Raw genomic sequence first — 14,350 nt, forward strand, 5'->3', positions numbered from 1 at the left:
TTATCCATTCATCTACTGATGGACAGGACACTTAGGTTGCTTCCATATCTTGGCTATTGTAAATGATGTGGTGAAAAACATAGGGGTGCATATATGTTTTTGAGTCTGGGATTTTGTTTTCCTCAGGTAAATTCCTAAAAGTAGAATTGCTGGTTAAATGGTATTTCTGGTTTTATTTTTTTGAGGAATCTCCTTATTGCGTTCTACAGCAGTTGTAACAATTGACATTCCCACCAACAGTGTACAAGGATTCCCATTTCTCCACATCCTACCAACACTTGTTATTTCTTGTCTTTTGGATAGTGGTTATTCTGACTGGTGTGAGGAGACGTATCCTAGTTTTGATTTGCATTTATCTGATGACTAGCGATGTGAAGCATCTTTTCATTTGCCTGTTGGTCATCTGATTTCTTCTTTGGAGAAACGTTATGTTCAGGTTCTCTGCCCATTTTTTAATTGGGTTATTTGTGTTTTTTGGTGTTGCGGCATATGAGTTCTTTATATATTGTGGGTGTTAGCCCCTCATCGGATGAATTGTTTACAAATATATTCTTCCATACTATAGGTTGTCTTTTTGTTCTGCTGATAGTGTCCTTTGCTATACAAAAGTTTTTTATTTTGATGTAGTCCCACTTGCTCATTTTTTATTTTGTTCCCCTTGCCCAAGGAGGTATGTCCAGGAAAAAATTGCTCATGCTTATATTCAAGATGTTTTTGCCTATGTTTCTTACAAGAGTTTTGTGGTTTCATGTTTTATTTTCAGGTCTTTGACCATTTCAAGTTCCCTTTTGTGTATGAAGTTAGGCAGTAATCCAGTTTCATTCTCTTGCATGTAGCTATCCAGTTTTCACACCACCAGTTAATAAAGAGGCTGTCTTTTCCCGAAGGTGTATTAATGGCTCCTTTATAGTAGATTAATTGACCATATATATGTGGGTTCATGTCTGGGCGCTCTGTTCTGTTTCATTGATCTATGGGCCTGTTCTTTCTTTCTTTATTTATTTTTATTAAGGTATCATTGATATACACTCTTACTAAAGTTTCACAAGAAAAACAATGTGGTTACTACATTCACCCTTATTATTGAGTCCCCCCCTTACTCCATTGCAATCACTCACCATCAGTGTAGTAAGATGCCACAGAGTCCCTTTTTGTCTTGTCTGCTACACTGTCTTCCTCTATGGGTCTGTTCTTAGGCCAGGACCACACTGTTTGATTACTGTAGCTTTGCAGTATAGCTTAAAGTCAGAGAGTTTAAATCCCCCAGCTTTGTTCTTCTTTCTCTGGATTGCTTTGACTATTTGGGGTCTTTTGTAGTTCCATGTGACTTTTAGAACTATTCTAGTTCATTGAAAAGTGCTGTTGGAATTTTGACAAGGATTGCAGTGAATTTGTAAATTGCTTTGGGCAGGATGGGCATTTTGACAATATTCTTCCCATCCATGAGCATGGGGTAGATTTCCATTTATTTATATCTTCTTCAATTTCTCTCATGAGTATCATGTAAGAGTACAGGTCTTTCACCTCCTTGGTTAGGTTTATTCCTAGGTATTTTGTTCGTTTTGATGCAATTGTAAATGGAATTCGATTCTTCATTTTTCTTTCTGCTTGTTAGTATGTAGTATAAAGTTCATTGTTAGTATATAGGAATATAACAGATTTATGTGCATTAATTTTGTTTCTTGCAACTTTGCTGAATCCATTGATTATCTCTAATAGTTTTTTGGTGGAGTCTTTAGGGTTTTCTAAGTAAATCTTATTATCTGCAAATAGTGACAGTTTAACATCTTTCTTACCAAATTGGATGCATTTATCTCTCTGTGTTGTCTGATTGCTGTGGCTAGGACCTCCAGTACTATGTTGAATAAAAGTGGTTAGAGTGGACATCCTTGTCTTGTTCCTGATCTTAGAGGAAAAGCTGTTAGCTTTTCACCATTGAGTATGATGTTAGCTGTGGGTTTATCATATATGGCCCTTATTATGTTGAGATATGTACACTGTGTACCCATTTTGTTGAGTTTTTATCATGAGTGAATGTTGAATTTTGTCAAATGCTTTCTCAGAATCTATTGAGATGATCATGTAGTCTTTATCCTTTTTGTTAATGTGGTGTATGATATTGATATACAGATACTATGTCACCCTTGCATCCCTGAAATAAATCTCACTTGGTCATGATAGATGATCTTTTTGATGTATTTTTGAATTTGGTTTCCTAATATTTTGTTGAAGATTTTTGCATCTGTGTTCATCAGGGATATTGGTCTGTAATTTTCTTTTTGTGTGGTGTCTTTGTCTGGTTTTGGTATTAAAGTGATGCTGGCTTCATAGAATGAGTTAGGCAGTATTCCTTCCTCTTCTACTTTTTGGAATGCTTTAAGGATGGGTATTAGCTCTTATGTATCATTTGTGAAGCCATCACCAGGACCTTTGTTTTTGGGGAAATTTTTTATTACAGGTTCAATTTCATTGCTAGTAATTGGTCTGTTCAGATTTTCTGTTTCTTCCTGCATCAGTCTCTGAAAGTTGTATTTTTCTAGGAATTTGTCCATTTCTTCTAGGTTGTCCAATCTGTTGGCATATAATTTTTTATAGAATTCTCTAATAATTCTTTGTATTTCTGTGTTATCTGTTGTGACTATTCCTTCTTTGTTTCTGATTTTGTTTATTTGTGTACTTGCTCTTGTTTTTCTTGGTAAGTCTGGCTGGGGGTTTATTTTGTTTTCTCAAAGAACCAGCTCTTGTTTCATTGATTTTTTTCTATTGTTTTATTCTTCTCTATATTATTTATTTCTGCTCTTATCTTTATTATATCCCTCCTTCTACTAACTTTAGGTTTCCTTTGTTCTTCTTTCTCTGGTTTCTTTACCTGTGAGCTTAGACTGTTTATTTGGGATTATTCTTATTTCTTGAGGTAGGCCTGTATTCCTATGTACTTCCCACTTAGAACTGCTTTCGCAGCATCTCACAGATTTGTACTGTTGAATTTTTGTTTTCATTTGTCTCCACGTAATGCTTGATTTCTGTTTTAATTTGTTCATTGATCCATTGATATTTTGAAGAATGTTGTTTAGCCTCCATATATTTGTGGCCTTTTTGTTTTCTTGTTGTAATTTACTTCTATTTTCATACCATTTGGACTGAATAATTAGTTGCTTGATACAGTTTCAGTCTTTTTGAATTTATTGAGGCTTTTTGTGACCTAGTGTGTGATCTATTCTGGAGAATATCCCGTGTACACTTGAAAAAAGTGTGTAACCTGCTGCTTTTGGGTGGAGTGTTCTGTAGATCTAATGTATTGTTCATTGTCTCTGTTTCCTTATTTATTTCTTGTCTTGTTGATCTGTTGAAGTAAGTGGTGTGTTAAAGTCTCCTACAATTAATGTGTTGCAATCTGTTTCCCGCTTTACTTCTTTTAGTATTGTTTTACATATTTAGGTTCTCTGGTGTTGGGTGCATAGATATTTATAATGCTTATATCCTCTTGTTGGACTGATATTATGTAATGTCCTTTTTCTCCTGTTTCTTTGTTTTGAAATCTGTTTTGTCTGATATAAGAACTGCTACTCCTGCTTTTTCTCCCTATTGTTTGCAAGAAATATCTTTTTCCATCCCTTCACTTTTAGTCTGTGTATGTCTTTGGGTCTGAAATTAGTCTCTTGTAGGCAGCATATAGATGGGTCTTGTTTCTTCATCCATTCTGACACTCTGAGTCTTTGGGTTGGTATATTCAGTCTATTTTCATTTAAGGTGATTACTGATAAGCATGTACTTATTGACACTTTATTTTCTGGTTGTTGTTATAGCTCCTCTCTGTTCCTTTCTTCCTCTCTCATACTCTTCTCTTGTTATTTAATGGTTTTCTTTAGTGTTGTGATTGGATTCCTCTTTTTAAAATTTTTGTGTATTTATTACAGGCTTTAGGTTTGTGGTTACCATAAGGTTCAAGGATAGCTTCCTGACTATATAAACAGTCTGTATTAGGTTTATGATTTCTCTATTTCAAACACAATCTTAAAGTACTTCTTTTTTTCTTCTTCCTCCTCTATATTTATGTATTAGACATTATAATCTGCACTTTTTATGTATTCCTTGAGTGATTTTTTTGCATAGTTGTTTTTGTTTTGTTTTAATTTCATACTTGCTTGGTAAGTAATTGGTCTACTATCTTTACTGTGGGTTTATTTTCACTAGTGAAAATTACTTAGCCTTAGGGTCATTTCCATCTATAGTAGTCCCTTTAAAATATTCTGTAATGCTGGCTTAATGTTTTTACTAATGGTTATAAATTCCTTGAGCCTTTTATCTGGGAAATGTTTAATCTCTTTTTCAAATTTGAATGATAATCTTCCTGGGTAGTAGATTCTTAGGTGAAGGTCCTTCTATTTCAGTACGTTAAATATTTCATGCCACTCCCTCTTGCCCTGTAAAGTTTCTGCTGAGAAATCTGCTGGTAGACTGATGGGGTTTCCCTTACAAGTAATCCTTTTTCTCTCTGACTTCTTTCAATACTCCTTATCCTTAATCTTTGACATTTTAATTATTATATGTCTTAGTGTTGTCTTCCTGGGGTTCCTTTTGTTAGGGTCTCTCTGTGGGTCTATGACCTGAGTGTCTATTTCCTTTCCCAGGCTGGGGAGGTTTTCAACAGTTACTTCCTCAAAGAGACTTTCTATCCCTTTGTCTCTCTCTTCTCCTTCTGATACCCCTAATATGTGATCATTGTTTCATTTGGATTGGTCACACAGCTCTCTTACCATTTTTTTCATTCCTAGAGATCCTTTTTTCTCTCTGTTCTTTAGCTTCTTGTGTTTCTGCTCTCTAATTTCCATCTCATTGATTGTCTCCTCTACTTACAGCAATCTATTATTCATTCCCTCCACTGTATATTTCATTTCAGTTACTGTATTCTTCAGCTCTGAGTGGCTCTTTTTCATCTCTTGTATCTCTTTGTTGAAGTCCTCCCTGAGAATTTCAATACTTTTCCACAGATCAGTGAGCATATTTATGACTGTTACTTTGAAATCTTTATCTGGAAGATTGGTGATATCTATTTTATTTAGGCCTCTTTATGGTGTCTTGTCCTGTAGTTTTTTTTGGAACTTATTCCTCTGCCTCCTCATTTTGTTAGGGTTTCTGTATTTCTTCCTTTGTATTAGATGATCTATGCTTTCTGATCTGGAGAGTAATGGCTTTATGAGGAAGGCATCCTGTGGTGCCCAAAAGCTCAGGACTGTTCTCTCCAGTGCCTGGTTCTCTTTTGCAGTGGAGCCTCAGTTGCTGTTGGTGGGCAGTCTGTGGGACCGCTTTTCTGTCTGTCTGCTGGCCATCCCCTGTGGCTGGCAGTTTGCCTCAGCAGGCCTTTTGTGATCAGCTGTGACCTCTGCTAGGATTCTTGTGGGTGGGGCTGCTAGGGCAATGGGGTCATTGGGGTAGTCACACAGCAAGTTGCACAGTGGTAGGGCACAGGGCATGCGGTTGTGAGGCAGGAAGCCCCATGGTGGGAGGGTGTGCAGAGGCAGTGAGTTGCACAGGTGCTGCCTAGTGGCAGTAAGGTGCGCAGCACCAAGCTTGGCCACCTGCTGGGAGGAAGGAGCACTCAGGGCTGGCTCCTGCAGGCACCTCCCCAGTTGAGAGGGCCATGAAAGCTGGGAGAGCCTCCCTCAGCCTGCCAGGCAGCAGTATCTGACACTGCTGGGCTGAGAAGGTTGGTGCACTGGGATGGAGCCACTGGCAAGGTGGGTGAAGTGTCAGGGGCTCCTGAGAGTGCCCTTCCTGTTGGACTGAGGGAGGGCTGGGCTTTCCACCTGCCCTTTCCCCTGTGGAGAGAGCTCAGTTCAGCTCTCACCCCTATAGCACCTCTCCCACTGCTGGCAACTCTTTCAAACTGCCACTTGTGTTGGGTCTCAGTGGGACCAGCAAAGCACACCTGTCTTCCATAGGCAGCTGGTGTCTCAGCCTCCCAGAACATTCCAACTGTCCCTGGTGTCCAGTTCTGCTAATCACCAGAACCCAATGCAGTGTGGACTTGTGTTCCCAGAGCAGATCTCCAGGGCCAGGTGTGCAGTGTTCCTGGGCTCCTACCTCCTCTCTGCTCCATTCCTCTTTCTCCCACCTGTGGGCTGGGATGAGGGAATGGTTCAGGTCCTGCTTTACCACAGCTCTGCCACTTTATCCTTTTCTGTGAGGTCTTCTCTTCCTCACATGTAAGCAGTCTATTCTGCAGTCCTTAGGTCGTTTTCAGGTCTAGTTGTATTCACTGTAGTTGCTCCCTTGGGGGTGTGTGTGTGTGTGTGTGACATAATTTTTTCCTCATCAGGTCTAGTTGTATTTACTGTACTTGCTCCCTCGGGTGTGTGTGTGTGTGTGTTTATTTACTGTACTTGCTCCCTCGGTGTGTGTGTGTGTGTGTGTGTGTGTGTGTGTGTGTTTGTGTGTGTGTTAACATAATTTTTTCCTCACCTTCTTTGTCTTTAACCCAGGTGTTCAACATAAATACTGAAAAATTATCAGGCTTCAGGAAAAAGCTGGGAGCTGTGTGTGTGTGTTTGTGTGTGTGTTAACAATTTTTTCCTCACCTTCTTTGTCTTTAACCCAGGTGTTCAACATAAATAGTGAAAAATTATCAGGCTTCAGGAAAAAGCTGGGTGATGTGTGGTTACCAGATTTCAGGTTGGAGAAGAAGTCTTGGCCAGTGACACGGGATGGCTTCTAATAGTGACTTTTTTGTTTATTGTTAAGTGATATTTTCTGAAAAAGGAGTTTTGTGGATGAGTGGTTTTTAGAAAATTAAATATTTCCTTCCAACCCTGCATTGGCATCAGTTCCATCTGTGGGTCACTCGGGAGGAGCCTCTGGCAGGTATTGCAGGGCCCTGGAATCATCGAGATTAATATTATAGACCTCAGCAGAGATGCAGGAAAGTACCTATAAATAGACCCCTGGCTAACAAGCTGCTCCTTATCCTGCCATCATGGTTGTTTAGTAACAGCCAGGTATAGACATGGGGATAAAAGCCAGCCCTCACTTAGGAATGAGACGAGGATCTTCACTTCTGGGTGAGGCTTCCAACTCTGGGAACAGCCAAAGTCAACCTTGGAACAGAGGTGATAGGACGCAGCCGGGCCACAGTCTCTGGCGGTGTGGTATTAGATTCCCAAGGGTGTCAGTCATTGGCACTTGAGAGGGTTCCCAGGACCAGGGGTGGGCATGTGTTTGAAAAATCCAGTTCCATATAAATGTCCCTATTGCTTTTACAATAAAATCTTCAAGAAGTGTGACCTGCTAAGGATATACAGGAGATCTGTTTTGTCTGATGAGGATACAGAGGAAAGTACAAAAGCATTGTAATGGGAATGGGCTAAAAAGCATCCATCTAAATGATTCCTCAGGGTGGGACAGGCTCACAGATGCTCACGACTGCATGGCCTTCCATTGTAGGCATTAGAGAAGGAAGCTTATGAGCTGCTTTCATGTGGAAAAGATAGATCACAAACCAACAGGGCTGAGAATCTTCTTTTTTCTCTTTCCCTTTTTGAACTTGTAATTCCTGCTTTATGTGATCTTCAACAATGGCTAATGTTGGTTTCAGTATGTCTTGTTCCTCTGAGAGCAGAACCTGTCAACATTCTAGTCTCCCTTTGTTCATTTACACATTCAGTCTTGCTTTCCAATTTATTGTGAGGTTTTGCTCGGGGCCAGATCTCATGCCAGGCCCTGTGCTGGGTGCTGGGCGAGAATGATGAACAAGATAAACACGTCTCTCACCTTCAGGAAATTAACCATGTAAAGGAAGAGGAAGAAGTAATGCGATAAATGTTTAGAAGTTCAAGGTGCTATGGGTACCTGGTCAGAGGGTGGTCAGGGAAGACCTTCCAAAAGGTGATGTTTAAACTAAAAACTGAAGCATAATCAGAAGTTTGTAAAGTCACCCTGAACAAGAAACGTCTGCTTTCTTTTCTATCACAGGTTCCCGCATCCTGGTCTTCTTAGAAACCTACCTTGCCTCTGGTCATCAGAAGCCTTTGCCCACAGTACCTGGGGGATTGGGTCCAGTTCAAAATGAGCTGGAGGAAGTTGCTATTAAATTCGTTCGCCTGGTCAACTATAACAAGATGGTCTTCAGTCCCTACTATGATGAAATCCTCAGTAAGATCCTTGTCAGATCCTAACACGTATGTTCCCTCAGCAGCAGTATTACCCACTCAACTCAGAATACCTGTTCCCAACTATAATGTTCCTTTGGATAATGGCTGTTTAGTACATTTCTATTTAACAGCACTGATTCCAAAAGGAAGAATATTATGTATCACTGTTGAAAAGACTTGTTGAAAATGTACTGAATTCTATTTTGAGGGTTTGTATTTATGAGTGAAAGTTTACAAATCAAAGCTTTTTGTTATCTTGTGTTTCATAGGTAGCACTCAGCTTTTGAATGGTTGACTGTATCATGATTTTAGCTGCCTGTCTCTCCCAGGAGGCTGGGACCTCTCTTCTGTCATCTGGGTAGTTTTTCATTCAGATACCCAGGAGTATCTGACAGTCCCCTAAGAGTAAAAGAAATTAAGCCATGACTGTGCCTGGATTCACTGTCACAGCCCCCGACTTCTCTCCCTCCAGCTATTTTTTGGAAGGGCTATATATAGTTTTACTGCCTTTTTCCCCTCTATTTATTGCTTTCTTCCTGCCTGGCCTAGCCAGAGCCCCAGAGACCTTTTGTTCTAGAGGAGAGTTACTTGATTTTAAAAATAAGCTTATTCTTTTAAACAAAATTACTCCTGAGATTGGATGATAACAGTTATTACTTATGGGATCTAGAGAAAGGAAATCCATTGACATCTAGGCCTTGAAAGCTAAGAGGAAATACATATATTTTTAAAAATATATATTAGTGTAATATAAAAGAAGATGAATTCTGGAATTTTTGCTGAAAAATTCCACTTTGATACAATACCACAGATGTTTTGGTTGAACTAGAATTCCAGAATTAGATTTAAGTGTTTTCAGATAAAGTAGGGTAAGCCCACTTATTTATTGGATAAGGAAGTCATATAAAGTACCTGGTTTTGTTGTTTTTTAAATAAATACATAAGTAAAGTACCTGGTTTTTAAGCAGTGTTTTTTGAGGCACCTTAGTGACCAGAATTCCTGAAATATCCTGTGACTGGAAGGGTAGCTTGGGTCTCGCAGATGATCTGTTCTGTTAAAAAAATTAAATGCATGCACATGCATGTGTGTATTTTAGACAGGGACATTACATTAGAAGCAGAGCCATGAAATTTTTGGAATGATCTTCAACCACCAGCCAGCAAGGGGTGAAATAATGCAAGGAATTCCTTTATTAAAGCCGATGGGACTTAGGTTGGAGTGGGGATGGGATTAGAGACAGCCAGAGGAACATTCAGCCCACAGACTGTCTAGTGACACCAGGTTTCCAAGGAGTGACCGGTTGTATTGGGGGGGAATGTGATTTCTCCAAATACATGCTACAAACTGCTCTCTCTAATGGTGTTTTTTACTTGCAGTCAGAAATGTATGCTGCACTATGTGGTCAGAGTCATATTATTAAAGTTTAGACTCAAGGACAAATCTTCCCTCATTTCATTGGAAGGGAATAAAAGTTTAGTAAGTAGAACTTTTAAAGAACAAAACCACATCTCTTGTAATGTATTCAGTGAGGCCCCTTCTGGAATAGTTTCTGGAGGTCGGGTCGCTCTGGCAGCTGTGCTTATTGGTTGTACGTCATTAGTACACGGGGAGCCAGAGCTCCTAGGGCAGCACCCTCTCACCTGCCTCAGCCGCAGAGTTCAGGGATTTTTTCCCTCCAAGGATGAGGGAGAGGGGCTTTACCCCAAACACACAGGGTGGATTACCACTTCTGGCAGTCATTCTTCCTAAATCTCAGCATACATTCTTTTTGCCTTCTTTTGTAAGACTTAACTCTTGAAAGATTTTTTTTTTCCACCTCATGGGTCCCTAAATTGACAGTTAAGTTTGGACAGTTTGAAATCTTGCTGCATATATAACAGGGAGCTTCACAGACTCTTGTGGCCGCCCCTCCCCCTGCCCCCCCACTACCTCAGTGACGGCTCATGGAGTTCTGCAAGTGGCAAAAGCCAAGAATGAAGGAGGCAAAGTTCAGAACCGCAATATTCATATTGAATCATTTTGTTGTTGCTCTTTAAAAACAAATGAGCTGATTTTCTTCCTGGAATCTCAGAGGGTTATCACAAAGGGCCAGGAAAATTAATTTAGTTCATTTAGTCACTCAGGAGTGTTTATTAAGCATCTACTTATAACTCCCCAACTACAGCTCTCCCTCCCAGACAAAATATACTTTGGCATAGAAATTATCCTGTAGAATCGAATTGGTTCTGTGTACTGCATATTGATTGGATTTGACAGGATTTCCTGTCTAATAGGTTTGTGAAAACAAGTTTCTTTTATGAAAGTGCTAAGTTTATTTGGCAGAATTTCATTACACATGGATAGAATTGAATACCTTGAAAGGTCAGTAGCAGCAAGTCTGTTAGCTTTGATAGTTGAATGAATGAATGAATGAATGACAGCAGTAACTGCTACTCTGTCAGCTCTCTGTTGGGTGGATGCGTGCATGGATTCACAGCCTAGGCATTTTTATAAAATGTCATTACTCTTAAAGCAGCTGTAAAATGTGATTGTTTATGTAACCATATAACCCAATTATAAATATATTTCAGGCAAGAACCACACTGATATGTTTTACTGATTAAATGTAGCAAACAGGTATATAAGAACTATTTCTTTGTGAAGAAAAGTTATTAGTAAGTTTGACATTATAAGGCATGTAATGTACACATACTGGCTGACAATTCTACATGGATTCTTCAGCAGTTTTGTTTTTGTGGAGGTGCTTATTTTAGTTTCCCCAAAGCCTTAAAATTCCTGGGAATAGAAAGGTGTTGCTGCCATGAACTTTTCTGCTGAGTTTCAGAGGGAATAAGTTATTCACTGTTTAATTTCCAGTGATCTTCTGGCATGGCCTGATTTATATATATATATATATATATTCTTTTAATTGTATTTCTTTTCACTTTAGGCAGGGTGTTACAGTGAAAAGACTGAGAGCATTCAAGAAACCAAAGTTCTGATCTCATTTCTGTCATGTACAGAACAAATCAGGACCTATTTCCAACACCTATGAAATGAAAGGACTTGACCTTTAAGTTCCTTTCTGATTCTGATATTCTGTGCTAAACCTGACTTGAATAACTTGAGGCTGCAGAAGGATTGTGCACAGAGCTCCTGATTTAGATCTGGGCTACAGCCTTTCTTCTGTTGCCTTTTTCTGGTTGTATGATATTGGCCCAGTCTCCCTCAGGCCTTAGTTGTTTTCATCTGTAAAATGGGAACACTACCAACTCACACTTCTTGTGAGGATTAAATTTGATAATGGATATAGTGCTTTGTACATGGGAAGGGACTATAAATTGCTTTATAAACAACAAAGGAGAGCATATAACCCTCTGTAGGTGCACGTTTGTTATGATGATAGATTCAACTTTTGCTGTCCAGCCTCCCTTCAGTCAAATGTGTTTTACAGACCTATATGGAAGGTTTTTCTTCTGTCCCAAAACTGTTCTCTCATCATCTCTTCTGACTAGAGCTGCAATTGCTTATCTCCCAACATTTCCTTCGGCCCCAGTGGTTTCTCCCTACCTCCAACTCTGTTATTTGAACTAAATGAATGCATGAGTGCACAAATGAATGGATGAATGATGGTGATGGGTGGTGAAATTCATATTTAATGGCACTATCTCATTGAAGACATATCTAAATAAAGAACTACAATGATGTTTGCAACTGTGTACTTATATTGCATTTTGTATTTTAATGGATGGCCTTTTTATTCATAGTATTCAAAGCAGCTTCATGGAATGGGGAAGGTGAAAACCTGTAAGGTGTAATAAGCTCTATACTTTCAGAAATAACTGGAATCCTAGAAAATAAGCAGCAGAGACCTAAACAGGCAGAATTTTACTTAAAATTCGCCTTATGTGGGTTTCCATCATATGTGACTGTATTGCCTTGTGAATCTAAGAACCAGAACTAATGCGTAAGCCTGGTTGTTGGAGTGTCACTTATTTAATTTTGAAACTAGATGTGTCTGGAGATAGTTGCAAGTCAGATTTCACCATCTTTATGTTTATTTGAACTAAACATTGAGAACCTTTAAGTGCAACTCCTGGTAAAAGCAACCTGAAAGTTGCTTTTTTTTCCTCACTCACATCACCTCTGCTTTTTAAGTTACTGTCTTCCTTATGCTCAAAGCAGAACTTTAATCAGGGCTCAGACAGTGAAGAAAATTAGGTAACTGCTAAGTTGTTTTCATTCCCAAAGCTTGGTGAGCTGACAATTCTGTTGAATATTTAAGATTTTACTTTACTTACATCAGTAACACGGTACATGATTTTTTATTAAATATAACTTGACTTGCTGAATGTTAGAGTCAAGGAAGAACTACCAACATAATGTTTACTTTGAGAATTGAAATGTAAAAAGCAAAATTTATGAACATGGTAATTAAACTTTTTACTATGATATAAATGGACTTAGTTTTACATATTAAGTACAGGCCAATAGAGGGTTATAAAATTACCAAATAAATTCATAATTATTGACCAAGGGTAATATGTTAACAGAAGTGATGTCTTTTTTCATTCTTTTCCAGTGGTACAATTTGGTTGTTCAGTTTTACATTTACTAGCTAGCTATAACCTTTTATTTTACCATGTGTGGCAACATAAATATAACCTCGTTTGAAACTTTGTGCTAAAGGCCAGTGTTTTTTTGTTCTAGAACTGTCATTCTATAGTTGTCTAGAAAATGTTATTGCTTTTATAAAAGGAAAAATATGACTATCTTTTGGCAATTTCCCTGGGTCCTGCAATAACAGATACATGACAGCTCTTGGATATTTGTAGGATTGGCTATACCTTAAGAGTCTGCCTATTAGATTTCCAGAAGTAAGTCCAGATTTCTAACATCATGCTACTTGTTCAACTAGTTTACGAAAGGAAATACCAAATATTCAGAACAATATTTAAAACTAAAAATTCACACAAATATCTATAACGGAATATTAGAAAATGATTTAACAAGAAATACTCATTTTTATGTTTAAAAATCAGATAATTTTAAAAAGAAATATTAGAAATAAATGCAGTAGGAAAATTGTAACACAAATAATGGCCTTTAGATTGTTTAATGGCACTTTTCACCAAGATGTATGTGTTTTCTCTTTACTGCAGTGCTAAAAAACATTTTTATGCACATACACATGGCTTTGTCATTTATGGGAGCACTATTACAGACTTACAGATATGTACAACAACTTCTATCTTCTTTAAAACACTACCCAAAGATAGCTTCACTTCAGGAAAGATTCCATAGCATACTGTATTTTAAAGTCTTTATATGGTACTATGTGCCTTTCAGATTGTTTTGTTGATAACCATGATATAAAAAAACCCACCCAGCTTGAAAATGATACTCAAGAGGATAAAATATGATAGAGCCAGCTGTTCTGAGGCAATTTTAGCTATAAGAGGAATATACAAGAGACACACTCCTGATCAACTTATGTAAATATAAGAATTTATGTAAGAAAATGGTTCAATATAACCTTTTTTCTATTACAAGTAGGAGTTTTATAGAAACATTTAATCCTGATTTTAAAATGTAAAATTAATATTCATTTTTGAATTCAAATTCTAAATTGTGTACCCAATATGTAAAATAGCTTCTTTATAACCATTATACTTGCCCTCCCTTATTTTCCTTCCTGATTTTTAGCTTTTTGTTCTGAATCATAACCTTTAGACTCAACTAGTTTTCTGTCAGAAGGACGTAATATTACTAAAAAAGAGCAAAACCTAATTCTTTGGACTTTACATGATAAACTTTTGCTCCTTGTTATTAGGATATGGTGAATTAGCTGTGTTTTCTTTAATGCTGTGTTTAGCTCTTGAAAAAATGTTCTTGAGCATTGTGAGAACAAGATGGCAGTTAAAGGAATTCCCATACATTGCTTTTAAGAGAGATGAATGATAAAATATCTCAATCTGCCTCCTATTAATTTGGGGGGGAAAGGGCATTCATATTTGAGGATTTCCAAAATGTTTAATTTGCCTCTTAAAAATGGATCCTTCATGTTTTCAGTGAGTTCCAAAAAAGACCAGGAAAGGACATGTAGTGAAGTGTACATAGAGTAAATACAAGATGACTTTTCCTTGTATTGTTGACATTTAAATATTTTAAAGTGTATTGGCTGAATAACATAAGTAAAATCTGAATGAAACAGGAAGCATAA

At 37.9% G+C, this 14,350-nt stretch overlaps 1 protein-coding gene across 3 annotated transcripts in view; it reads left to right on the top strand.

Annotated features, from left to right (window-relative positions):
• Positions 1–11,833, top strand: part of TCP11L1 (t-complex 11 like 1) — a 55,707-nt gene extending 43,874 nt beyond the window's left edge. For all 3 annotated transcript variants that reach the window (XM_036891799.2, XM_036891800.2, XM_057507536.1), the window contains one exon: positions 7,969–11,833. In XM_036891799.2, coding sequence (XP_036747694.2) covers positions 7,969–8,171 — 203 coding nt within the window. In that variant the 3' untranslated portion in view covers positions 8,172–11,833. The remainder of the gene's footprint in view (positions 1–7,968) is intronic.
• The last annotated feature ends 2,517 nt before the right edge of the window (positions 11,834–14,350 follow it).

This window comes from Manis pentadactyla, chromosome 9 (assembly GCF_030020395.1).
Source record: "Manis pentadactyla isolate mManPen7 chromosome 9, mManPen7.hap1, whole genome shotgun sequence".
NCBI lineage: Eukaryota > Metazoa > Chordata > Mammalia > Pholidota > Manidae > Manis > Manis pentadactyla.